Source organism: Struthio camelus, chromosome 2 (assembly GCF_040807025.1).
Source record: "Struthio camelus isolate bStrCam1 chromosome 2, bStrCam1.hap1, whole genome shotgun sequence".
Taxonomy (NCBI): Eukaryota; Metazoa; Chordata; class Aves; order Struthioniformes; family Struthionidae; genus Struthio; species Struthio camelus.
The window spans coordinates 160054185-160080149 of NC_090943.1; the positions used below are offsets into that span (position 1 = coordinate 160054185).

The following is a 25965-nucleotide window of genomic DNA, read 5'->3' on the forward strand; positions in this document are numbered from 1 at the left end:
CGGTCTCCTTCCCATTTTCCTGTATTGATAACATAGGAGTGGGGCGTACCATGTGTGCAGCCCCCCCTGCCGCGGCGCGGGCGGGGCGGCGCTCCCCGCGGGGGCCCGCGCGCGGCGGCCGTTACGGCGGGCCTGGGGGGAGGCGGCGAGCGGCGGCGCCGGGCCGGGCCGAGGATGCAGCGCTGCGACCTGGGCGGCCGGGAGCAGGGCCCCATCTGGCACCGCAAGCCCAGCCCGGCGGCGCGGCAGGGGTAACGGCCGCCGGGGAGCGAGGGGCGGCGGGGCAGGCCGGCCGGCCGGCCCAGCACGCAGCGAGGCGGCGCGGCGTCTGCGGGAGGCGAGGGCCGGGCGGTGCCGTCCCCGTCCCGACCGGGCTCCGGGGGTCCGGCTCCGCCTTGGGCGCCTCCCGCGGTTTCCCGTTGCTCAGCCCGGGCCTCTCTTTGCTGCCTCGGGGCGTGAGGAGGCCGAGAGAGCGGCCTGGCGGAGGGGAGGCCCCGGCGGTCGTACCCGCGGGAGGGGGCAGCGCCAGGGCTTTCGCGGCGGTGCAGCGAGCCTCGACGGACACAACCGGGGGGTTTGCGGTTAGGTAGCAGGAAATTGTTTTCACTGTGGGGGTGGTAAGACGTTGGAGCTGGTTCCCGGGAAGGTGCTGAAATCTTCATCCTCGGAGATGTGCAAAACTTGCCTGGACGAGGAGGCCCTGGCCCACCGGGTCCATCTTGGAAGGTGGCCCCGCTCTGAGCGGGGCTTGGACCAGATGACATCCAGGAGTCCTTTCCAACCTCAGTTATTCCACAGTTTTGTTACACATCTAGGGTATTTGTGCGTCTGGTCCAGCTCTCATGTTGTACATTCAAGCAAGAGACATAGCTTTAGTGGACTTCATAAATTATCTGTGTAGCAGCTCTGTAAGTACCTCCTTACAGGTTAATCATCAGAGAGCTAGCAAAAGCATATATGGTCTTATGATATCTAGTTTATAGTATCTCTTCCAGGTCTTCCTTTACATAAGCAGGACTTTGAACTACATCATTGATTGTATGATTTTGCAGACCGTATCTGTGATAAAGGAGATCGCTAGATTACCAAAATGATAAATAAAAGCCCGTGCTTGTTGAGTTGCCTCAGAGATGTGTGTAGATTGGGGTGTTTACAAATAATTTCTCCCGAAAACTGAGCAACTAATATAGTAGCAGTTACCCATGCTAACCGTTTCGAGCTTGTGAATATCAAATCAACCCAATTTATTTTTTTTGGTTTGTTTGTTTTTAATTTTATTAAGCAAATTACCATGGGCAAATTCCCTGGAGAGTTTATTTAAAATGTTTATGATCCATAAGGAAAAGGTCAAAACATGATGCAGCCCAAGCTAAAGAACAGTATAAATGCTATTTTTTTTACTATATGTGTTTGGCATATAAATTCTGGATGTAATTCCATGAGCTGATTTTTTTTTTTCCTCCTAAATTAGTGTAGTAGCAAAGGAACTTGTGAAAGGCAGAGAACCATGTTGAGGAAGTATTGGGAGATGCTGTAGCTAGACTGATAAGTGCTCTCATTTCAGGATGTTTTTTAAGTTGGAAGTCATACTCTGTTTTTGAATGACTTTAAAGATACTACCTGTTATCACATGATTTTAATATAATTATAAAAAATTAGCTTAACGTCCATCTAATCTTATTTTTATGGCCCCTTCTTTTTTACCCCAGAAAAAATAATTTTAGCAGGATGAGGTTCAATTAGTTTTGTCTCTAGTGTGGACAATAGCGATATGGCCTATCTTCACATGATATTCGTTCACGCTTTGTACATGCACCAACAGTTGTACGCAGATGATCGGTTGCATACTGTACTCTCTTGGCAGTCAGTGGCTTAGTTATCAGCATCTTATGTAGCTGTGGTCACGGTATTCTGCAAGTGCCTAGTAGTCTTTAATCAGCATCCCAATATCCTGTATGTTTTTAGGTGTTTACTTTGATTCCGAATTTACATTCAGGTAGTTATAGAAAATAACTTTTCTAGTTTTAGAAAATAACAAATTCGCCCTGTGTTATCCAAGAAAATCCAGGAATAGCACATCTCCCATGTTCTTAATGTCCTGCTTTCTGGACCAACCTTTGTCTGATGACTTGCTCTGAATAAGAGCTGCCGTTCTGCATCTGGCCCCACCCTCTGCTAACAGAGTTAACAAGTTTAGAGTGTGAAAAACTGTCAGAGAGCAAGTTTTGTTCCATAAATCTCAGGTGAAAATGATAACAAATGGCTGGCTTCACACTAGTAAAGACTTTAGAAAGAAGTGGTGTGAAAACTGAATTGCTTCCCATCTGGTCTAAGCGGTTTCTTATAGTAACTCATAGCTTTGCACTTTTCTGGCTTGTTTCTTTACAGGGAAAGTGAAGAGCCTGACAGGCAATATATCAGCATAAAAGTTAGCGCTATTCATTAAGAATATGAATGACAGTTGTGTAACTAGGAGCCTCATAAAATGGCCAGGAATGGTGGATTTCCCCCTGTCTGCTTTACATATCTCCTACCTTCCAACATAGTGAATACTTCAGTATATTTTTTTGTATTAAAAATATATGCCCTTTCACAGAAGAAGACTTCTCAAAGGTGACAAGGAATGATTGGAATTGTAATACCATAATCTAAGAATACTTTGGTCCTTGATCCTGGAGAAATACGTGTTAAGGAAACAATTCAAAACATGGTCATTTTGTTTCCTTTCTTCACAGAGTTATAGTAAACATAATTCGTAGTGCCATAGGATATCATTCAAAGACGATACGTTTTCTGAATGTGGCTTTTGACAGTTGTGGAGATTCTCTGCTTGCTGGAGACCACCAAGGAAATATTTATGTTTTTGACTTGAATGGAAACAGGTAAGAATATTTATATCATGCAATGCTATTTTTAGTAATACAAAATAATACAAAGTCTTGATATCTGTAACATTCTTCCTGCCTAGTAGAGACAGTGGTTTACTCAAAGCTGAAAGTGCAAGCCAGTGTCTGACAAAGGCTCCCTACATACCATTTCGTTGGTTTAGCTGCTCCGAAAAATCAGAAGGTTGTAACTAAACTGAACAGACATCAGTGTCATAGATCTTCAGTGGTTAGTTAAAAGTAACCTCATGAATAGGTTGCTCTGTGAACAGTATTGATCAATCAGTAATGATTGACAATAAATAATCAATAGCAATGACAATAAATTAGACCTAGTATTGTCGTTTGCAGGAATATATAAATCAGTCTTCTCAATTTTACACTACTGAATTTTAAATATGAGCATTGATTTTTATATTTGTTTGCTCCCTTCTTTAACATTACTTTATTTTTTTCTTCGTGAAATATATTGAAACTGATTAGTTTACTATTTTATTTGACATTATGAACCAAAGTTCCCTAACACAGTAAGACCATCCCTTTTTAAATAGGTTCAGCCTTGTCCAGCGAACAATGCAGGCTTGCACTGCTTTGGCATTTAATCTTCGCAGGAAGACAGAATTCCTTGTGGCTTTGGCAGATTATTCCATTAAGTGTTTTGATACAGGTAGGGAGAAATTTAAAGCCTTTCTGTAAAAATCTGGATTATTATGAAAACATATTTGGGTTTAGTTTCAACCTCTAATTTGTCAGATTTTTGGTGGAAGTCTTACTGTATACTACAGGCCACATATTATGCTGAAACAACAAAAAAAAATTACGGTCTTGTCTTTTATGGGTAGAGAACCCTTTGCTTCATCACAGCTTCTTGTTTCCACTGAGTCACCAGGCTTTTGTTTAAGTGAAGTATAGCATGGGATTAGGATTATACGTGTTAGCTTCTCTGAAGTAGATCCATATATGCTTCTTCGAGAACAAGGTGTGTCAAAACAAAACAAAATCAGTTGTTAGTGTATTAGAGTTTGCAGCTGAACCAGCTTTCAGTTTTATTTACAGAAAAAATATTTAAACAAGAAAACAATACACACTAGAAGAACTGTCACCAGTTTTATGTATGCAAGTAAATCTGTATTGTTGTTCAACAGTGACATACAAAATTAATTTCACAGGCTACCTGTTTGTTTTTTACTTGATTAGAAGTTAAATGTTGAAAAGCATTGGCAGTTCATTCTTCATAAGTTAGTCTTAGTTTATCAAAAAGTACACTTGCAGTGTCTCCTGTCATCTGGATTTAAATGTTTTTGAAAAGCAGTAGAAATAAATCGTAGGGTAGTTTGGAGGTTTGAGTCTGATATTATTGGTGAAAATTTTTAACTTACGCTGAGGAAAAGTAGGAGATATGGTCTGAAATCCTCTGTGCGTTTGTTCTCTGTAACTTTCTCACAGTAAGACCCAGTTTAGTTTTTGGATGCGTTTAAAGAAATCTTGTTAATCAGTCCACAGAGTTCTGGTTGTTTGTATCGTGGTGTTTCCAGATGTCAGATCATACTGAAGAATGTTCTAAAATACTGTAAATACTTTCCACGTAAGTCAGTATTGGGCAAACTATCTGTAGAGGTGTATTAGGAAATACTCAGTTGGAGGGCTCCATCAGCTGCCTTAGAAGCTATACCCTGTAATCCCATGTCCTCCTGCCATGTGATAACAGCCCTAATGAGCTGCTCAAAAGCCGTTTCCCATCTTTGATGCCTTAGCAGTAGGTCAGTTGGAACCACCCCATGGGCTGTCAGGCAACTTACCCGATATAAATAATATAGTTACCGCAGATATTGTTTAGTTGCTGAGGAAAGATTAGTGGTCGTGCAGTCACAACTGGGAGAGAACGCAGTCAGAAACCATTTCCTTAATATGCAATACGCTGCATAAAAATGTTTTGCACTCAAAAAGAATTAATGAGATGTTGCTTTCTGACTCTGCCTTTCTATAGTCATAACCTGTTGTCATTAAGCTTTCCTTCTTTGCATCTGTAAATAGCTGTGTAATCATTCATGCATATTGCCCGCAAGTCAAAACAAGTGTAGAGTTCTAACTAGGACGTTCAGTCTCAACTTTTAGAGATTACTGCTGGTGTTTACGTTGGATAATCTGCCTACAAAACATACTAAATTTGTCTAATCTCAGTGTTCGTGACTTGTTAAGGCTGATTCTTAGGCTACATTAAACAAGTCTATGCAAGTTGGCTTTCAGTGTAGAGATTAACTTAGGAAGTCTGTTACTTAGAGGTGAGAAGAAGGTTATGTTTCTGTAAGGCATAATAACTCTATGAAGACTGCTACCTTTTTTCCTTGTTTGTTGGATTGTGCTGTTCAACAGATGCATACTAGGTACACTTAGAAGGCTCTTTCACTGCATAGTTTTGGCAGTAAAGAGTAGAGTAGTAGTTACTTTGCTTTGAATGACTTTCAGATCCTTCTCCTTTTTTTCATCACCACCTACAGAAACCAAGGAACTGGTTAGTTGGATGAGAGGACATGATTCTTCCGTGTCTTCCATCTCTGTCCATGGCTCGGGCAGGTACGCCATCACTACATCTCCTGATACAGCACAGCTCTGGGACTTGGACACCTTTCAAAGAAAAAGAAAGCTGAATGTTCGTCAGTCTGTGGATATACAGAAGGTGAGTAAAGAGCAATTGCTGAAGGGTAAACAAGCATACCTGGATGGGAATAATACCACATATCAAAATCACAGTACTTGAAAATACTTTAAAAAACAGAGATGAATCTTTTCTATGTTCTTTCGGCATATCTCCTTAACTGTGATTCTGTCACATCAGCCAGACCCCTGGAATCACAGCACACTAGTTGCACAGGTCTGCTGGGAACATTTAAGGATCCTCCATCTTTGGAGAGAGTCAAAACTAGGCTGGATTTGACCCTGACACGCCCAATCTAATCTGGAAATTGGTGCTGCTTCTCGACTGGCCCCCCTTTGAGCTGGGAGTGGGCCTCAGAGGACCTCTAGAAATCCTTTCCAACCTAAGGGTGTTGGTTTTCGGCAGTAATGGTAGTTTAAACAGTCACCACCCCTCACCCCCCCTCAGCCGCTTATTGCAAAGCTTCTCCTCTTCCCACGTGCCCTAGTTATGCCAGCACTGACTGTGGGAGCTAACAAAGCTGAAAAGTAACTCAGCAGAAAGAAAATACTATTTTTCAGCCAAGTGACTACTTTGGTCTGGTTTGCTGCAAGACATTTATGCTGGAACGTCTCAGGGAATGAGAAAGGATACGTTTGTGTCGAGGAGTGGTTCAAATAGGTCTCCCCTAGCATTATGCTGATTTTATTAGGTCTACTTGTGCCACCAAATGTCAGACCTTGGCATAAGTACTACAGAAAGTACCGAAGCTGTCCCTGGCCGTTGTTTACACGTGCTGCACTGCAGGCAGTAGACTTGCAGACCCCACTTCAAACTGAAGTTCTTGTCAAATTGGTCACTAAAAATCCCGTGCTGGTGTTGCAGAGAACAAGGGTATTCATTTGAGTGTCTCCGTGTTCTAGGTCAGGCAGAAATTCTGTCAACTTGAAATAATCACCTAGCAATTTCCATGGGATATTAGGTATATATTGTTTGTTGCTTTGTTAAAACTGTTCTGTAGTGCAGGTCACTGAAATAATTATCACATCGTCCCTCCAGAGGTAAGCGTGTTTATTTGGTGGATAATGTTTTGTTGATGCTCAGTATGTTTCTTTGTATAGGCTAGGTGTGGGAGGTTCTTGTTGGCTCTTGGAATTTGGTAGGATCAGGATATTTCAATATGAAAACAACTTTTAAACCAAAATAGTAGTGAATGTGGTTCAGTGAATAAATGGGAATCAAGAGCCTGTGGTTTTGTTTTGTCTCTACCAGTCCTGACATGACCTTAGGCAAATAATCTAGCTTATCTGGATCTCATTTTCCTGTCTTTAGAACAGAGATAATGGTGTTTACTCCCATGTCATGATTTAAGACATGCCGATAAGTGCCAAATTAAAGAACAGGTTTATTATTAGACTGTAACTGATGACACTCAGTGCCAAAGTGGCATTCTCATTTGCTATATGAGCCTTCCTGGTAGTTTCCCCCCAATCCCCGCAGTGTGCCTTGGGTGGTTTCTTCATGTAAGCCCTGTTTGCAGTCCAACATACAGTTTGTATTCAGTCAATACAAGGGCAAAGCTGATTAGAAAAGGCAGAGAGAGTTATACCCTATAAGAATGGCAGATGAAAAAAGACAAATGACAAAGAAGAGCTAAAGAGAGGACATTTGCAATGGCCATTTGCAAAACATCACTACTTTTCAACAGCAGCTTGTGACCAGCTTGTGGTATCTTTCTAGAATAAAGCACAGAATGAGGAACTGTTTGGTACTCCAGTTTGTCACAGATTAAAATGGCAACTTTCAGCTGCTCCTAGGGCTTCACTTGCTGTTGGAAGGACCCATAGCCTTTTTTTGAGAACAGGAATTAAGAAAAGGTAGAACCTTTTGCCTAACTTCATCCTTCTGCATGATACGCGTCTGCTCTCAGTTCGTTGTCCAGACTTCCTCAGAGTCCCTGAACAAGGGCAGGCAGCTCCACTGCGCAGTTCAGCCCATCTAAATATGAATGACTGTGGTAGGTGAGGTGACTCTCCGCCCACAGGTAACTTTCGCTCAGTGTCAAGTGACTAATTTGGGCTGAACATCTAAGTTTTAGTCACCAACATTAGGCAAGATGAATCCTATCCCACATATCCAGATTTACAGATTTTTCAAGCCCCGAAGATACCAGTCAGGGCAAAACTCTGCCCTTCGTAGCACAAACTGTAAATCTCACCCTGTGAAACCTTCAAAGCTCAGATACCAGAAACTACCTTCAAAGTAGAGTGGTAGAGTCAGTCTGTTGAAGTTGCATGTGCTGCTGCCAGAGTAGAACCTCTGGTCTAGGCCAGTAATTTGCCATTCAGCAAGAATGTATTTGATGAGATCCAAATATTTAAATAATTCAATTTTTTTTTTTATGATAAGAAATTACACGCAAACAACAAGCATATTCAGAAAATTGAAAAATATAACCTTTTTGTTATTGTTTTCTTTCATCCTGGCAGCAAAAACTGCATTTCATAGATGAAGATTACATTGCTAAACTGTCCACGGTGTTTTTCTACATTTAAGAGTTATAGGTAAACCTCAAGTGCCCAAGTCTAGAGATAAGTGCTTCATGGAGTTCATTTGCAGGCTGTTGGTGCTGTTTGGAAGCAGTTTGGATGCTATTTGGAAGCTATGTTTCAGATGCAGTGAGCTATTCAGAACCCACCAGTCCTGAAAGAAAGCCCTTTTCCTCCTCCTCCTGGGTGCGTATCGTACCCTTTATATTATGCCTGTTTAACACTCATCAGATCCCCCACAAGCCAATTTAACAGTCAGAAAAGTAACTCGGAGAAGACTGATAATTCTTTGTCATTTCAGCGAGCTAAACTGGCTTAGCGAAGGGTACAAGCTCTGAACCAATGCAAGGGAGGGCAGGCCTGCCTGACTGGAGCAGGGGAAGGGGACCTGCCTTCTCTGGGATCTCAGCCTTGCATTGCAGCTGCATTATGCAGTTACGGTATATTAATATCCACGCTGTTGTGGTTTCTTGCTGCATTTTGTTCTGTCATTCAATTTTGTCCAATTTAAAAGGACATTCTTGACAACTTTATTCCATTTTTTTCATCATGTTCTTTCAGGTTTTCTTTCTTCCGCTGAGTAACACCATCCTCAGCTGTTTTAAAGATAACTCGGTTTTTGCCTGGGAATTTGATACTCTCCACTGTAAATACCAGTTGCCAACTCCGGTAGAAGGTTCTGCATTGCTTTATAAGGTCTTTGCAGTTACCAGGTAAATTGCTATCTTAAGCATTCAAGAGGCTACAAAAAACTACAAAAGTTGTAGTTTAAAAAAGGTTTTCTCTGCTTATTTGTAATGTTTTATGGTATGTTATGGTAGGCTTTTGAACTCTGCTCTGACTAATCCTTTCAGCAATGAATGACGTCAGCTTATATTACAGTGCTATAGCAGCTGAAATAAACTAAGTTGATTTTTAATTACTACTAGAATAAATTTTAAGCTATCTATTACAAAAGCAAATTTTATTATTTAGGAACTGTTGTGTTCTTTCAGTACAGTATGAGAGGAATAATGATAGATTCAAAAGTGGTCTAAGAGCATAGAAGGAAATGTATGATCTCTCTTATTTTAGCCAATATAATAGTATTCTAATGGAAAATTTTGTCTTGTTTGTGATCCAGAGATGGTCGGATTTTTGTAGCTGGTGGAAAATCAAATCATCTTCACTTGTGGTGTTTAGAATCAAAGCAGTTGTTAAGAATAATCCAGATGCCTACAAAAGTACGGGCTGTCCGCCATCTGGAATTCCTCCCTGATAGTTTTGATGGAGGCTCTAATCAGGTCAGTTTTTTGTAAGGCTTAAGGCTGGAGTATTTGGTTCAACTTGATTCAACGCATGTAGTTTTCGGGGGTTTTGGAAACAGTGAAGGCATGGGCAATTTGCCATACAAAGGAAAGTTGCTATCTTAAATATTTGTTCTCTCTCTTTTTTAACTTAATGGAATGTAGTTTCTGATTTCAATATTCCTCTTTGTTTTGTGTTGTCAATATTCATTGTTGAATCCTTTTAACTTGTAGGTTCTTGGAGTGTTAAGTCAAGACAATATTATGAGGTTTATCAATATAGAAACATGCAAGCTTCTTTTTGACATCGGGAGTCATGAAGAGGGAATTAGTACAGCAACGATTAGCCCCAGTGGACGGTATATTGCATCAGTAATGGAAAATGGTAGCCTTAATTTGTACAGTGTCCAAGCTTTGACTCAAGAAGTAAATAAGGTAGTGTTTTAAATTTCTTGTAACAGGAGGAAATGCCATTAACGATGATACTTGTCTACAAGAGGTTCATACCAGAAATAGTTTGCCAGTGTCATTGGCTTAAAAATATTGGAGTGCTGTGCTTAAAACTACAAATAAAAAGTGATTTCTAGAGTTGTCTTCATATTTATTTCACCCTGACAGTTAGTATGATGTTTTTAAAGTACATCATTGTGTTTCTGTTTTCACGAGGTCGGAGAAGGATTTCTTTCTACAGCAATTTATATGGACCATATTTATTCTTTGTGATGATGTTGTGGTAGGGGAGCAGGGGCAGAGATGAGAGGATTGTGCTGCTTCAATTCCATTTTCTTTCAGGAAAGAGTTTGCAGCTGATGCTCTCTTATTCTGCTGGCACAAATGGTCCTTTTTTTTTTTTTTTTTTTTTTTTTTTTTACTGTGATTGTGTTCTTCTTACTGTGTTATTAGATCCGTCATTATGGCACAATTATCTTCCTAAATAACAAACATTCTAACCACCAGTTCTTATTTTATTAAAGTAATTTATTAATGGGAGTCAAGTTTCTAAATCCAGAATTCCATGTATCTTTAATCACCGTGCCTTTGAAGTAACCAGCTTTGTACAATAAAGGTGTTTGAGCAGAGGAAGAGTTTGTACGAGGCTGCAAATCAGACATGCGTTTCATTTGGACTTTTGCTTCTGGGTTGACCTGATTTGGGATTGTTACTTGCTTTCCCAGTCTCCAAAACTGGATTAATAACTACCTGACAGTGAAGATTAATTAAAGTGTGTAAAGGTCTTTTGTATTCTCTTTTGACAGGTGCTGTAGAAAGATCTTTTAGTAACACTGAGAACACACTAAAGTAAATGAGCTGAATACGTGATGCAGTTGTGCTATCCAAATTATCTTTTAGTATTTGCTAAACAAGAACATACATGATGACTGAGTAGGCGTTTGGAAGCTACATAAACTTTCTCATAGTCTTTCTAGTTTATTACAACATATTTATTCACTTGCCTACTTATTTGGGGGTTTTATCTTTGTTTCCAATTATCTTTGTTTCTGTTATAAATGTGTATCTATTGTTCCTGCTATGGCTATTGAGCTCAAGAGCATGGCATATAAAATAGAGTAAACATCAAATTAAAGCGTCCTTTAGGCTGTCTCACGAGATGTTAACTGAGTTATTTTCATTTAATGCTAGCCTCCACCACCGCTGTTCAAAGTCGTGGAAGATTGGTCCAAGTGGAAGTTGGGAGCAAATAAGCATACAATGAGGGTAACTTCAGGAAGGTCAGAGCGGCCTTGGAAATCCAGAGGAAGCAAAATTCAAACCAGATTGCTGAAACCACAAGTCAACGGGTCACTTGAAAATAAAGAGGTAGGAAGAAGTTGCAAACGTTCCGTTCTCCAGACTGCAGCATTTGAATTTCATTGCAAAAAGCATTTAGCCGCTTACTTTAGAAAATAAGTTGAAGCGCTGATTGACTGTGATGTTTGAACAGAGAAGGGATTAAGAGAGTTTTTAGCACCTTCGTCACCTTCTGTTTAGCACATACTCCTGCGTTGGATTACACAGCCAGAGCACTGAAGCAGTCTCTTGCCCTTCCCCTAGTCTGAAGTTTTTCAAGTCACTAGAATCACATATGGATGTTAAATCCGCTCTGCTTCTCTGCTAGCATACAGCACTCCTAAAATGTCTACCTAGAAGACGTTCCATTTTTTTTAATAATTTAGGAGATGTATTATTGTTAAATTTATTTCCCTTTTCTCATCACTGTGTTGTCTTCTGTTTCTCTACCCTGAATCTTATAAATGTTCTCCTTAACAGTAACGTTCATCGCAGCATGACCCATTCCTTATGTTAATATTCACTGTGGTTTGCCTATAATTTAATTGGATATAGTTTAGTCATTTGGGGTCTGATCTGTTTTGTGGCTGAAGTCAGTGGCAGCTGTTCTTTGACTTGAGTAGAAGGTTGTTGTTAAAATATTCAGAATGATGTAACAGCAGTATACCTTATAGTTTTTCTGAATACAATGATAGGAGCTTCAGTATTTAGCTACTATCATTGATTAGAACGCAAGAAAAAAGATTAGGAAGCTGAAATCCGTACATACGTTCATTGTTAATTTCCTGTTTTGTAGAATGAATTGCCAGGTGGATTAAACAAGAAACGTCTGCAGGCCTTGTTGAAAGGATTTGGGGAATATCCGGCAAAATACAGGTACGTCTGTGTGCATGTCTGTGCTTGCACAAAACAAAACTGCTTGTGCTTCCTGGCCTATGAAAGAAGTTGCTTGACTAAGTCTGCATTTTAATTGCAGGATGTTTGTTTGGCGCTCCTTATTACAGCTTCCTGAAAACCACTTAGCATTCAGTAGCCTAATAGATAAAGGCACCCACAGTGCATTTGTGCATATTCAGAACGAGTATCCCATCAAAAGCAGGAAGCTGCTGAGAGTTTTACAAAGGTAAACATATATTTTCATGTACTGATCTGAAGGGTACCCCCCAGCTGGAACGAGCTGCAATAAAAATCTAAAATGAAATAGTAGTGCCTTAATGCAGTTTTCTTTTTGTAACTTGTGTACACAGCATCTATGTATTGAAAGTGTAGTCCTCTATAGGGTTATGATGTGCGTGTGATATTGTTGTTCATTGTTGGACCAATATTTTCTACTCCTTTTCTTGCTTTTACGTATAGGACCTTATCAGCTCTAGCTCACTGGTCTGCTATCTTTGGTGAGACACCTTATATCCCTTTGCTAGCGTTCCCATTTGTAAAATTATTTCAGAACAACCAGCTGATCTGCTTTGAGGTTGTTGCTACTGTAGTAGGTAAGCAAAAATTTTTAAAAATCCAATATGCTGCAACGTATTTAAGCCTTTTCATTCAAATGAGCGCTTCTTGATAAACTGAATGAGGTATTTTCCTGAGAGGTGACCAGAGGTTCTCTTCTAAAGGTGTTCACCAGGAATTATTATGTAGTAGCTGTGTGTTTTTAAAACCACAACCTGTTTGTAAATCAGAACAAGATACTAGACTTCCTTTGCACTGTTTCTAGGAAAAACTTAACAGGGTAAGAGTAGTTTTTAAAGTCTATTCAGTTTAAAAAAAAATGTATCTAGCATAATTGTGGTATCATATTGAACAACCAAAATCTGTATCTGAGACATGAGAAAAGAGTAGTCAAAAAAAAAAAAAAGCAAAACCCACAAATCAGAAGGGAATGCTCTCTTTTGAAGTTTTACTGTGTTTAGTTGTCCTAAACATGTGGTAAGTCCAGATTAGTCATTTGACTGAAAGATGGTGATGGCTGTCTTCTGAAGAAACATACTAAATTAAAGTGCTCGGCACTTAAATTAGTTGTTGCAGCTGCTTGTAAGTCTACAGAAGGTATGTGCTGCCAAGCGTACACAGTCACTTTGCAAGCATGCTGTTACTGTCTTAAGTATCCAGGTTTACAGAAATTATTTTTAGTATGTTAAAAATTACTTGATACAGGCAGTGGTTTCATGAGACAGGAGAACTGCTTTAAGTATCCCCATCTGCTTCCAGCTACTTAGTCCAACAGCACACGCAATTTTTTCGTTTTATTTTTAAACCAAATTAGTCCCCCAGTCTGATTTACAGAGTACCGCCACAAACATTTGTGCCACTCCAGCTAGAGGACCAGTGTACTGTGAATATGGGTTAGGAGTATATTGTAGGGAAGAGGAGGGATGGGAATATCTTCAATAGGTTTCTCTGCCAAAGACTTCCACTTAAAAATTCACAGCCTTTATAATCAAACCGTAGCATTGTTTTGAGCCTGTCACTGGATTATAACGGATTATGTTACTTCTCTTGTAGTTAATTTTTGTCAGCGCTGGTTTGAGTATTTTCCCAATCCTCCAGTTAATGTCCTTAGTATGGTGGAAAATATTTTGGCACATCACGACAAAGAACTACTTCAGCATTTGATAAAATACAACGTGACTTCACAGGTAAAATTCTAGCCAACTTTTGCATATAAAATGTCATTGCAGTGAATGATAGTGCGCTAGTCTTCTGTTTTGATGTAATTCTTTTTGAGGGAGTTTTCGTCAAGTAATAGTTAATGATTTACTGATATGAGTTTGAAGAATATCGCGTCACTTTCCAGCAGCTTTTCCTGCTGCATGACCGTGAATCCTCACATAGGTGCTATTGTAGTTCTTAGAAGTCCCTTGCTTTCAAGTGCACATTGTTTGAAAAATTACTGATTGGATTTTAAATGTATTTTTACTTTTTTTTTTTTTTCTTCTTTGGAAAGCGGACATAGCTGTGGTGAATGAATTTAGTAAATAAGGCAATGCCATAATTATATATATTTATCATTAGGGATGATTTTAGCTTTGCAAATCTAAATGGAGGATTTACACATCCATAGAAATAAAAATGTCTTTATAATTACTCCCCTGTTCATTGAGAATCTTTATAATGAGTGATTAACTTACCTTCAAATCTTCCAGCTTAGTGCCAGTTTGTCTTTCAGAAATAAATGCACTTTTGGTATAAGACCATAACATTTCATATTATTCTAATAAAAGAAACAATGAAATTCCACTAATGGATTATTTTGTTAATTTTCCCCAATAATGTAGGTTTATGCCTGGCCTCTTCTAGAAACACTGTTCTCCGAGGTTCTAACAAGAGAAGAATGGCTGAAAGTCTTTGATAATGTCTTCTCCAACCATCCTTCATACTTTCTAATGATTGTTGTTGCGTATGCTGTATGTTCCAGAGCTCCATTGCTTCACTGTATTCAAACAGAGGATTTTGAGGTAAGCATCTTGCAATCCAAGTCAGTCATCTGAAAGCGTAGTTACAGAAAAGTGTAAAACATCGTATCTGTTTTTAACAGAAATGAAAAAAATATTTCAATTCTGTATTGATATATTACTGCATATTTGAACACCGTCATCTAGTACCTGACAAACGTACTGTAAATGAAAAAAATATTGAGCAATTTCCTGCAGTTTCATGTAATATGAAAATCTTTAAGCTTTCACAAGGTTTCTAATACCACTAAAAATCATTTTTTAAACGTGGAAAGTTCATCAACCGCAAAATGATTCTGCCTCTTATTTGGGGATCTAATACTGGCTTTATGTGGAGACAAAAGTCTATAGTTCTGTCATGGTTTTATTTATTTATTTTGCCTTCAGATTTGCAGAGTTAAGCAATATTATTTGACTTTCTCTGAAGCAACGTGAACATGTTTTCTTACGTTTAGCCTTCTGTGAGAGGAAGAACATTTTTCATATGATGATATCTTTATAGGCAAACAAAGGGCTCCACCTTGAAAACATACTTTTGAGCGATTAGTTTGAAAGACATCATACAGACAACATTATTGCCATATTCCTTCAATAATCAATAGACAGATTTTCTTTTAAACATCAAAAGTCATTGAGATTTATCCAGTGGTAGAACTGTCTGTGTAGGCAATTGGACCACTCTGAAGTCACCTCCTAGCTTCCCCTATCCTTTGTGTAAATGTAATTCAGAGAGAAGAAAAAGAATCAGAGGATGCTTTTAGAACTTGAAGGGATTTGGATCAAGTCACTTGAGCCAGTAATTTTTTTTTTTTTTACTAATTGATAAGGCTAACTTGATAATCCCTTTTTTAATCAACTTTTGGAATGCAGTGCTTACTAATTTACCTAACTGTTCCTACAACGCATATTACAAGTTTGCTTAATGTTTTGTAGACTGTAAATAGAAGCATGTCTCTTACAGTATTTCTTTCATCATCGGAACAACCTGGACATTAATGTCGTGATTAAAGAAGCTTATCGTCTTATGGAATCTACACCAGTAGATATTCATCCACAACGTATGCTTGATGACTTCATACCACTTACAAAAGGGCAGTACCCTGTATTTAATAAATATCCCAAGTTCATTGTGGATTATCAAACTCAGGAACGAGAGAGGATCAGACAGGATGAAATTGCATATTTACGAGAGAGGTATTGATGGGAAAGTTGAAGACAATGTCAAAATGGGTGGGACAGGTAGATAAGAGAGAGTTCTCTCTTTTCTATTTTAATGTATATGCTTGAGAAGGGAGAGAATAATTAAGAAAAATTGGAGACAATGACTTAAATAGCTGCAAAAGTTAAGAGTTATTTGGTTTGCTGTGTTTTTAAGTTAAATTAACAGTCTTATCTTAAACCAGTAAAGTTTGTTAATTCTCAGAAAATGTTTGGCCTAAAGTCTTCACATTTGAAAGCTTAGAAGTGAGAACCTACATCTGTATTAACCTTGTAATGTCTAGCTTTGTAAAAAGGCTGGGAGTTACCAGCTTACCATTATCTGGCACCTTTAGACATCAGTTTTCCTTAAGAACGTGAGAAAGAAACTTCATTTCTGCACTCAGCTGCAGTACCCTGCTTGTAGCAATTGGTGCTGTAGCTCTTCTTTATGCTTTTATCAGTACATAGAGGGGATCTCATGCTCTTTCATGACATCACATTTCAGCAGTTCTTTGCTCTTATATTCATCCATTTCTAAGTAATCAAGTAATTTCTTGATACCTGGCTGTATATGTTAGCTTGTGATCTTCCGTTTAGACAGTTAGCGCATGAATTGGAAGCTAAAGCACAGGAATGGAAAACAGAAGATGAAGCTTGGTATCGGAAGCAGGAACTGCTTCAAGAAGCTGAAGAACAGAGGAGAAAAATGCTGCTGGAAGAAGAAGAGAAGCTGGCAGAACAGAGGCAGAGGTATTATAATATAAGAGGAATTAGGGGCCCAGCTACAGTACCCTACTATTATATTTTTAACCGTGAGTGAAGGAGAAATCACCACTAATTTGTGTAAATTATAATATGGGAAAACAGTGTGGTCTGGTGGATCAGATTCTGGTGTGGGAATGAAGTGATCTGGTTTGTATTACTGCCTTGCCAAAGGAAATATAGCAGATCAGAGGCCAAGTCACTTCATATTTTTGTCTCAGCTCCCAGCCTTTCTCTGCTCTCTTCAGATTGTGACTGCTCTTGGGCCACCAGCTGCTGCGTTTTTGCACACTGGCACTCAAGACTCTCACTGTGGACAGACTCGCGCTGCAAACATAAGTCATTTTTAATATCAGTGAGCTGTACATATTCTTGCACTTCAGATGGATGTAGAAAAAAGATTGGTGTAACTTTGTTAGTTGCTGAGTAGAGAGTTGTCATAGTACTGAAACTAATGTGGTAGTCCCACATTCTGCAGTTATGAACTTTTAAGAGAGTTTCAACATCTCCAAAGTTTTGTAGATCAACTAAAAGTAGTATTTTTCTTGTACTCCTGTTTCTTACAGACTAATTTTTTTTTAAAGATGGCAGTGGGCTTAAAGAGGGCTTTCACTGCAAACTAGTTCACAAGGTTGTGATTCTGTTCCTTGAAGAAGTTTGCTATTTTACGAATAAACTTAAGTAATAATTTTGTGCAGAAGGAGGTACTAGGACACTGACACTATTCTAAGGAATAGTATTCCAGATCATTGCAGTACTAAACTATTGCTTATTAAAGTGCAGTAGTAGCAGAACACAGGTTTTCAAAGGTTAATTCAGAGAGACTGCCATTAAAGGACCTCTGTGTGTCTGTGAACTTAATTTTGTGTTGGAAATGAAAAATGGGTGGTCTGCAGAATGAAAACATCTGCCCTAAGCATTGTAAGTTAGAGATTAGCTCATAGTAACTACTGAATGACTCCAGTGCACACTTGTACGCTTTGGTATTGACTATTTATGCATGCAAATTCCCTTGTTTATGTTCACTTTGGCTTTGAAGACTAGCTGCTATGAAAAGAGAACTGAAAGCAAAGGAACTGCAGTTGCTAGAATCTGCAAGACAACGTTTCCTGAAATATCAGCAAGATCAGCGTCAGATGGAAATCAAACGTCTTGATGAGGAAATTGCAAGAAAGGTTTAGTATTGCTCAAACAATTCTTTTCTTGAAGGTTTATCAGGAAAAGCAAATATGAAAAAATGCACAACTAAAATTGCAGTTGATATACTGTAATTTGTGAGTGCAGAGATGTATTTAGCTTGAGGTGGACTACCTTATGTAGTAAATGCATGGTTAGCAGTCATCTTTGGCACTTGCTATGTTACACTGGCTTGTTTTAACTGGCAAAATTCCTGAGAAAAGCCAAATTCATCTGTATATTGGCATTGCTGAGTAATGAGCCCCTTAGAGGACTAGTCAATTCTCAGTTGTCTGTGGGCAGTATACCCAGAGGGCAAATTAACTCTCTGTTGATTGAGAGGCACCAGAGCTGCCTCTGATGAGACCTGGCTCTGCTCCTGCAGGGTTACTAACTCAGGCACTGTGGCATGTGGACACACAGAACGGAGCCTGAGCTTTTGGGCACAAACTGACTTTTTGCAGGCCATTTCCAGCGTCTCAGCACCGTACTTTGCAGAGCACAGTGTGGCCGAGTGGGTTTTTCTGTAGGAAGGCGGTCAGGAGATTGTAAGATTCGTTAGCTGCAGCCCAGCACAGGTCCTGCCAGATGCAAACTGGCCGCTTCCATATCTCGGTACTGTCTTCCCAGGCATTCCAGGTTTGGAGTGACTTTATTAGATCAGGAGCTGTGCCCTGCAGATTATTAGCACTAGATCAAGCTTGACGGTTTCCTAACTTGGCTTGCCCAAAGCAAAACTATTCCTGTGTCTCTTTTCCACCTTGCCCTGTACTTTTGGTATCCCTTATTTTCCACTATTCATAGTATGACAGAAAGTCATCTAGGCTTGAGATTTGGACATTTTGTTGTTTTGTTTTGAGGGGCAAGAATTTTTCCTTTACTATGTTTTCATGGGTTATTTTTCTCCTCAAGGCATCCATAAGAGAGCAAGAAACAGCTGCTACCGCTCAAGATGTTGAAATACGGCAGATGGAACTTGAATCACAAAGACAACTTTTTGAACAGGTAAGTACAGCAAACTATACAGACATTTATATGTAATGGTTATTCCTGTGCACTTCTCAGATTTGGTCACGTTTGTTCAACCAGCGTATGTGGGGAAAGAGGTGGGTCTTTTTTTTTTTTTTTCGTGTCCTATCTGATACCCTTTTTAGAGTAAACCCTCTGTTAATAACAGCATTAGGAGAACTTACTGACATCCATTCTTCTGGGAGAAAATAATCATATCCTCCCCATTTTGTTCTTCTGTGCAGAGGAATCATTTGGTTGCTTCAGTGTGTATCTATGTGCTCATCTGGTTAAGAGAAGTGAGGAGAACTTAAAGGAGAAATAAGTCTGTAATAATATGTTCTTCATTCCATAAACTCTCACCTTTTCCTCTGTGGTATCCAGATATATCTGCATTTTCTGGAGAAATCAGTATAACAGAATGAGGTAGCTGATCAAAGAATATCTAGCTGCCAACAACATAGTTAAGCAAAAAGGAATGGATGTGTTGTGGGGAAGTTGTAGTTCTTTTCTCAAATGTCTTTGTTAGTCATCTCCCTAAAGAAGATTCCATTTGGTGTATAATGCTGATTTTAATGATTCAGAGAGATCACTATTCAGTAATAAACATTTTAAAATCAATAAATAATGTTTAAATGTAAAGTTAAATATGAGTTAATTATCATAAATGGTTGAAAAGCAAGGCTGCCAATGGAAGCCTTTAATAACATTTATTTTAATTAGAAATGGTAGATTAAGTGTTTAGAAATCACAGCTGTCTATGCCCATCTTGCATACGTGTAGATCCGACTGGAATGCATGCAGAACTGGTCTTCCAAAATACCTTACCCCTTCCTTTAAAGTATGTTTCTTCTTATAGTTGACTTTTTAAAGCTTTTGACCATATGGCTTTTTACAATCTGGGCTAAATTTCTTTAAGTGCTTGTTTATTAAAGACACAGCCAGCTGTATTGTGGCTACATAGCGCAAACCATGCTAAGCTCATTTATACTCAATAGTATATGTAAAGTCAACTGTTTAAGACAATTAATCCTGTGATGATCATCCTCTTTAGGCTAGAAAGGTAGCAATTGTTTAACTAACTGAGGATATATGTCTGCCCACAAGAGACTCTGTAGACAGGGTTTCTCCGCCTATGCCCCGACCGACTGGAAGCTGTTTTACTGCGGTTAGTGAGGGGCTATATTCAAACTCAGAAGGCTTATTGAGAGGCAGTGTACGTTAACTCTGCTTCAGTACCCTGCTGACACCGCTTGATGGATTCCAGCACGACTGGGGAGGGGTCATGTCTCTCTGCAAAAAAAAAAGGTTTAGCTATTCCCAGATCGATGTAAAGAAAAGGTGGTTGGTGAGAGTTACAATTCTAGTTCTTGACCTACTGCTGATCCATACTGCTTTGGCAAATCAGCTCCTCATTCAAGCTACAGATATGTGTTTATGACAAATCCCCATACCGTGAAACATGATTTAGACTTCTGTAGCATTGTGAAGTTTTGGCTAAAATATGCTATCAAAGTACAAAATATTTTTGGAATGAATCTGATCCGCTTGTGATGGAGTTCTGCTGTTATGCTCCGTTGTGATCCCTTGGGTGGAATTACATCAGTATAAACCTGGGAGACCACTGTGCTGACTCAGGCCTAGTGTAATTCCAAGTGGATAAAACAGCAGGGAGTGTCACTTTCTTGGACATCTGTAATAGGTTAGGATAGACAGTGAGATGAAATATGTGTATATATTCAAATATTATGAAGTTTTATTAAAGAACCGGAATTACAAATATGAGTTAGTAGCTTAGTAACTATAATTTATGCTTGTATGTTTGGTAGCATCTTATCAAAGATCAAGAGACAGTAATGCAGGAAATGAAAGGAGAGATAGATACCAGTCGAAGAAAGGCTGATCTGGAAGATCATCTTGTTCAGAAATGGATGGAAGTAGATCGAGAAGAAAAACAGAAAGCTCGGATGGTAAAAACATTGGATCTTAACATGTATTTGTGGAAGTTAGTGTGTTAACTAGTAATATATACTAACTTAGTAGAGGTATGAGAAATATTTTCTAAATCTGTTTTCCAGATACCTGTGTTAATAGATGATGATGGTGTGTTTAAAGTTGTGTTCAAATCTCGTATTTGAGGTTTTCAAAAATTTGAATGGCGTATTCAAACAGCTATGTAATACCGAATTTCTGTAGGCCTGCCTTGAATATTAACTTTTCTTTACTTTCCAGCAGTTATGATGGCAAATGAGATTCAAGAGTGCTCTTCTGCTCTTCAGATTAAGTTATCTTCTGTTAAGGAACATGTTTTATTTGTAACCATAACAAAACAAAAGTAAGCCGTCAAAAGAACTTCCAGTTGGCAGTACTTGGCATGAAATTCAATTATTGAAGCTATCTTCTAGATCACTATAATGAACGTGTATAGCTTGACATTAGGAATTGTTCAGATTTTCAAGCTCAGGACTGGGTACTGCACAGTTGGAAAAATAGTTTTAGCTAACCCACTGCCCATATGCTTGGCATCTGCATTTATATTTTGTCTAGAAATAAGCATATGGGTCTGAATTTTTGTAAACAGCCTCCAAATTTTGGAAGCAGATGGATGTGGGTGGAAGTATTGGCAGGCAGGTATCCATCTGATGTTAATTGCACCTGAAAATCAGATGAAGTCCATGCTAGGAAAGCAAAATCCTGAAAATCATGGAGGGGGTCCATGCTTCATTTCAAGAGGAAAAAAAAAAAAAGCCCTCAGTAAATGAAAGAATAACAAGGATGAAAAAGAAGCAGAAGAAACTAGAGAAGACAACCTACTGTAACAAATGGAGAAGTGGCTCTGCAATTGCGTCCCCTGGTAGGGACACCTAACAGTGACACCCGGGAACACCTCAGTTTGACAGGAAAGGATCTTCACTTATTTACATGTAAGGCTGCGTGCTTGAAATAAAGTAAATGCATTCCTGATAAGAAACGTATTTTGTTAGGTAGCTGAAGAAAACTTAGCCAAAGCAGAGCAGAAATGCGTTGACACCGACTGGAGGATGCAAGCATTGAACAAACTAAGGTGTGACGATCAGGACCGTGAGGAGCATTATAAAGAGATAGCCAAGCTCCTTCATGACAACAGAGTAAAAGAAGCTGAACTGCTGAGGGCTCTGAGGGAGGCAGAAGAAAAAAAGGTATTTGCGTTATTTCTTTTCTTAGTGGGACTGTCAAAAGTGTACTGCTGTTTGCCAATCACATGGTATAGCATAAAGCTGAAAGGTGTTTACCAGAAATATTTTGTTCTAAGGACTCTTCTTTCCTGTTCCTGTTGGAGGTTTCTAAAAGCCCTAGAGGACATCAATGAGGATATGTAAGGTTTAGGAAAACTTATTCTTAATTCTGCAGGCTCCTCTTATTTTTTTTCTCTAACTCAAGCCTTTTACCTTTCTCTAGCTGTTTGAAGGAAAAAGTTTTAAACAAGAGAACATTCACTCAGTGTCATAGCGTACCTTTTGATTTAAGGATGAAATGTAATCTATAATAATTCAGATGGATGTACTTGTTGCTTTTTCCATGTAACACATCTCTTGAATTATACTCAATATCTCTTGCAGTGGGAAGAAGTTACGCGGAAAAAGGCTCAACTGGAGGCAGAGCAGAAGGCAGCTGCTGCTGCAGATGAACACAGGAAACAGTTTTTAGAAGATGAAATGAATGATGCGTTACAATTGGCTGAAAAGCTGCAAAAAGAAGATGGCTATTTTGGTAAGCATATAGATAACGCAATTCTCCTGTGTATCCGCACACCAGATGTTGACGTGAAGACCTGGATTTGTCAACTAAGACAAACTAAGTGTCTAATGTTAGGGATAAACTCAGGCTTAACTCCTTTATATAGGTACTTTTTGGCAGAGTCCCTTCATGAACCCAGTATTTGAGGGCAGACTTGGAAAGAAATCTCAGTTTGATATCCATCAGCTGCAGCCATATAAATGACCATGTCCGGAAAATTAGCTGACTGCTGTGTGTAGTTGGGAATCTGTGTTTTGTGTCTGGTTGCCAGTGATTCCCTCATGCATCCCTAAAACTGAAGATAGTTTTTGTCCCAATATACTGTTATGTAATTTTTTCTAGGTGGGTGGAAGAACAGATGATGTAGGGTAGTTTGCACTAGTTTTTTTTTTTATCGAATCAGAAACCTCAGCTTGTAACTCTCTTTTCAACTTGAAGATAGCTAGTTTGGGCTTCCCATGATAGATGCACAACAATCTTCCATACAGATAATAGCAGTTTCACTAAAGGCTATACATGAGTTATTTACTCATGAGTTATTTTTCTGTCCAGCATTTAGATCTTTCACACTGAAGTACTGTCCCACTGACATTAGCCTCACTCCAGCCCAGCCTAGCTATTACCCATCGTACAGTGAGTTGGCAGAATTAAGTTCCATGCTCCCCTGGCTATTCTATATACAGTTAAAGAATACAGGACAGAGTACAAGGTCTCTCTTTTTACCTCCTCTCCTTTATCTCCATTCTGTCATGTTTGTGCAAGTATATCTCTTTTTTGTGACAAGGTAGGATTTCTCAAATCCCTATGATTTCATTAAGTGTCCTTTTGTAGACTGCCATCGGAATGGACGTTCCTCCTCTTCCTTTCTGTGCTGGACATAATGTTTGCATATCCTCTTGCCTCAGATCTGGCATTCCCAGGCTATGTAACTGGTTAGAGCAGCTTGTTTATCCAGCTGCACGTTAGTCCTTTTTCCTACTAGAAAGGACTAGATTTAAGTCACATCAGGGAACTGATTGGACTTTGCTCCATAGTTGCCTGAGATCCAGTGCCAGCACAGAAGAAACAGTGACCAATAGCAAAGGGAAGGATGGAAATGGCACGTTTAGTGGGACCACAGTCTTAGGTCAGCTTAAGCCAATCACAGAATCTCGTCCCTCAGAAATCCTCTGTCAAATAATCTAAAGAAAAGCAAACTCACTACCAGCAAGCGAATTTGCTGAGTGTTTGTTCACAGAATAAAGTAGTATTCGCTTCCAGGCCTGGCCAGTACATTCTTCTCGAATGCTGCCTTTGTAGGGCTTTCTAAAGATTTATCCCATTCCCCTGTCTCTCCAAGGCGCACACAAGATGCTGTGAGGTGGTTAGTATTGCTTCGGGCGAACTTTTTCAGACATTGCCCTAATTTGCCTAATGCTTTAATATGGAGCAAATTCCAACTGCCTTATTAAAATGAGTGTCTCCTATTAAAACCGCAAGTATGAGTAGCCATATTCTGCTTGAAGTTAGTGAACCATCTGTTAGAAGATTGATTAGTTACATAGGAAGAAACAGTAATATGGAGCTATAATTTTTTAAAATGAAATGCAATGATTTGTGGCTTTGGTCCATAGACTGAAACTGTTGACTTCTGATTCTGAGCAAACTGAACTTGCTGTTAGCTGGAGAAAGTGATTGTTCCAGCTTTGCTTCCTGGAGAAGAAATGCTTCACCTCAAGCTAGAAAAATTACTAGAAATTTGAGCACAATTTACAACGAAGGCTTCTCCCCATTTCCCACAGAAAGACTGCATGATTTAAAGGCTGGACGTACAGAGAGAGGTTTAGAATTCCAGCAGGTACCAAAGTCTAGAAACGTCTGTCTGAACGATGTATCTGTGTCACAGTCATCGTCACATGGTAAGTTTCTAAGTTAGGACCTTCCTTCCTCTCATGTTTAATTTTGGAAGTGTTACTGGAACATCTGGATGGGTGATTGAGTCATTATTAATTGTGTAGGTGTTTAATGGGCAATGAACAGGTTTATTGCTGTGTTCAATTTCACACCGGAAAAAAATTATGTGCTACCAGGAATAGCACAGGTAGGAGGTGCCTGAAGTGTGTCCCATTATGGGAATATCCTCACTCTAGTTTAGTCCCACTCTGACCTGATCATTCTATGTATGCTTTTTCTGTTTTCTTAGTTGTGTATGATTTGGGCAAGTTGAGCAGAACTGTCTTTCATATAGATTTTACTGAGAGTTATAGTCAGGAACTAGTCTAGAATCACTTAGTCTGGGCTGTCCTTGCCGTTACGGCCAATGAATGTACATTTTAAAATCATATGTACTTTATATACAAAACTCTTTGCACGCAATGTAAACCTATATCTTTTGACCTGTCATAGCCCCCCCCCGCCCCAATCAAGATCTGACCTTTTTGTAACAAATATTGTACAGCCTTGGTACCACTTTCAAATAACCTAGGAGGAGTTGCTCTTCACTTTTGCAGGTCTTAGGGCTGTCTTGGATACATTGGTACTAAGGAATGAAACAGCATTTCCATGCAGGAGTTGTCTGTTTTCCAATAAGAGTTCATTGTATTTTATGCAAAACTGTTAGTCGAAATATTAAGCCTGAGTCTCTTACGCTTAAGTTTCTTTAGATAGAAGGCGAGAAGAACTGGCATGCAAAGAGCAAGAACTGATGGCAGAAGTCAGACAGCTCAGACAAAAGCTTACTTCACGGGCTCGAGCTAGACATTTTCCAACTCGTTTCCCAGCTACAAAGTGGACGCCTTGAGATGGTTTGCTCTGGATCTCAGCTGGACATTCAGATCAATCACTGAAACACTAAATATGTATAGTGTGATCAAGGACTAATCATAGATTATTATAAAGGTCTTTGGAAATATTTTTATATAAAAATAAAACACAAGGTAGAAAATGTGTGTTGTGTTTGCAGCCTTCTCGTTATTTTTTTACTAATTATAATTACTGTTTTTTCTTTCTAAAATAAACTCACTTTTTGCTATTAGTCATTATAGTATTTGCGTATACAATTTGTTCTGGTCAAAACAGTGACATGAAAAAACAAAGCACTGTTAAAATATTGCATTTGCCAGTGCTGTTTAACTGGAATCTGCAAGCTGCAGCGAGGAAATTTGATGTTAGAGAAGAAAAATCTTCACAGTCAGGATGGTCAAATACTGAAAAGGGGCCTTGATTGGCCATTAGGAAACTGGCCAGCCTGGATTTTGTAAAAGGAGGAAACAAGGTGAACACGAGGATTTCTACATAAGGGGGGGGGGAGGGGGAGAGCCTGTGGGACCATGCAAAACTTTCTAGGGAAATAGGGAAGGGGATTGTGGAGGAGCAGAGAGGGGAACAGAGAAGAGGGGGTATAAAAGGGGCTGGGTGCCCGTAAGCAGATGCTGATCTGTTTGTCTGACCGAGCTCTTCCCTGAT

General features: G+C 39.2%; 1 protein-coding gene across 9 annotated transcripts; it reads left to right on the forward strand.

The window, feature by feature from the left end:
* The first annotated feature begins 103 nt into the window (after window positions 1-103).
* TBC1D31 (TBC1 domain family member 31) lies at window positions 104-25534 on the forward strand. 9 transcript variants are annotated; one of them, XM_068933199.1, is made up of 22 exons: window positions 104-251; window positions 2736-2882; window positions 3437-3552; window positions 5384-5562; window positions 8631-8782; window positions 9193-9352; window positions 9590-9790; window positions 10997-11173; window positions 11940-12019; window positions 12120-12266; window positions 12500-12633; window positions 13649-13782; window positions 14422-14601; window positions 15560-15792; window positions 16396-16548; window positions 17600-17735; window positions 18649-18741; window positions 20574-20714; window positions 21729-21923; window positions 22344-22494; window positions 24303-24419; window positions 25155-25534. In XM_068933199.1, the coding sequence occupies exons 1-22, from the start codon at window positions 175-177 to the stop codon at window positions 25298-25300; spliced, it is 3249 nt and encodes a 1082-aa protein (XP_068789300.1). In that variant the 5' UTR covers window positions 104-174; the 3' UTR covers window positions 25301-25534. The 9 variants fall into 9 exon arrangements, with proteins under 9 accessions (XP_068789300.1, XP_068789304.1, XP_068789301.1 ...); XM_068933200.1 differs by having other exon boundaries at window positions 112-251; window positions 25164-25534; XM_068933203.1 differs by lacking the exon at window positions 3437-3552 and having other exon boundaries at window positions 108-251.
* The last annotated feature ends 431 nt before the right edge of the window (window positions 25535-25965 follow it).

Coding starts and splice junctions, on each gene's coding strand:
- TBC1D31 (XM_068933199.1), top strand. CDS start 175: ATGCAGCGCTGCGACCTGGGCGGCCGGGAGCAGGGCCCCATCTGGCAC. Junction 5,563..8,630: donor AGTCTGTGGATATACAGAAG/GTGAGTAAAGAG, acceptor ATGTTCTTTCAG/GTTTTCTTTCTTCCGCTGAG. Junction 9,791..10,996: donor TGACTCAAGAAGTAAATAAG/GTAGTGTTTTAA, acceptor ATTTAATGCTAG/CCTCCACCACCGCTGTTCAA.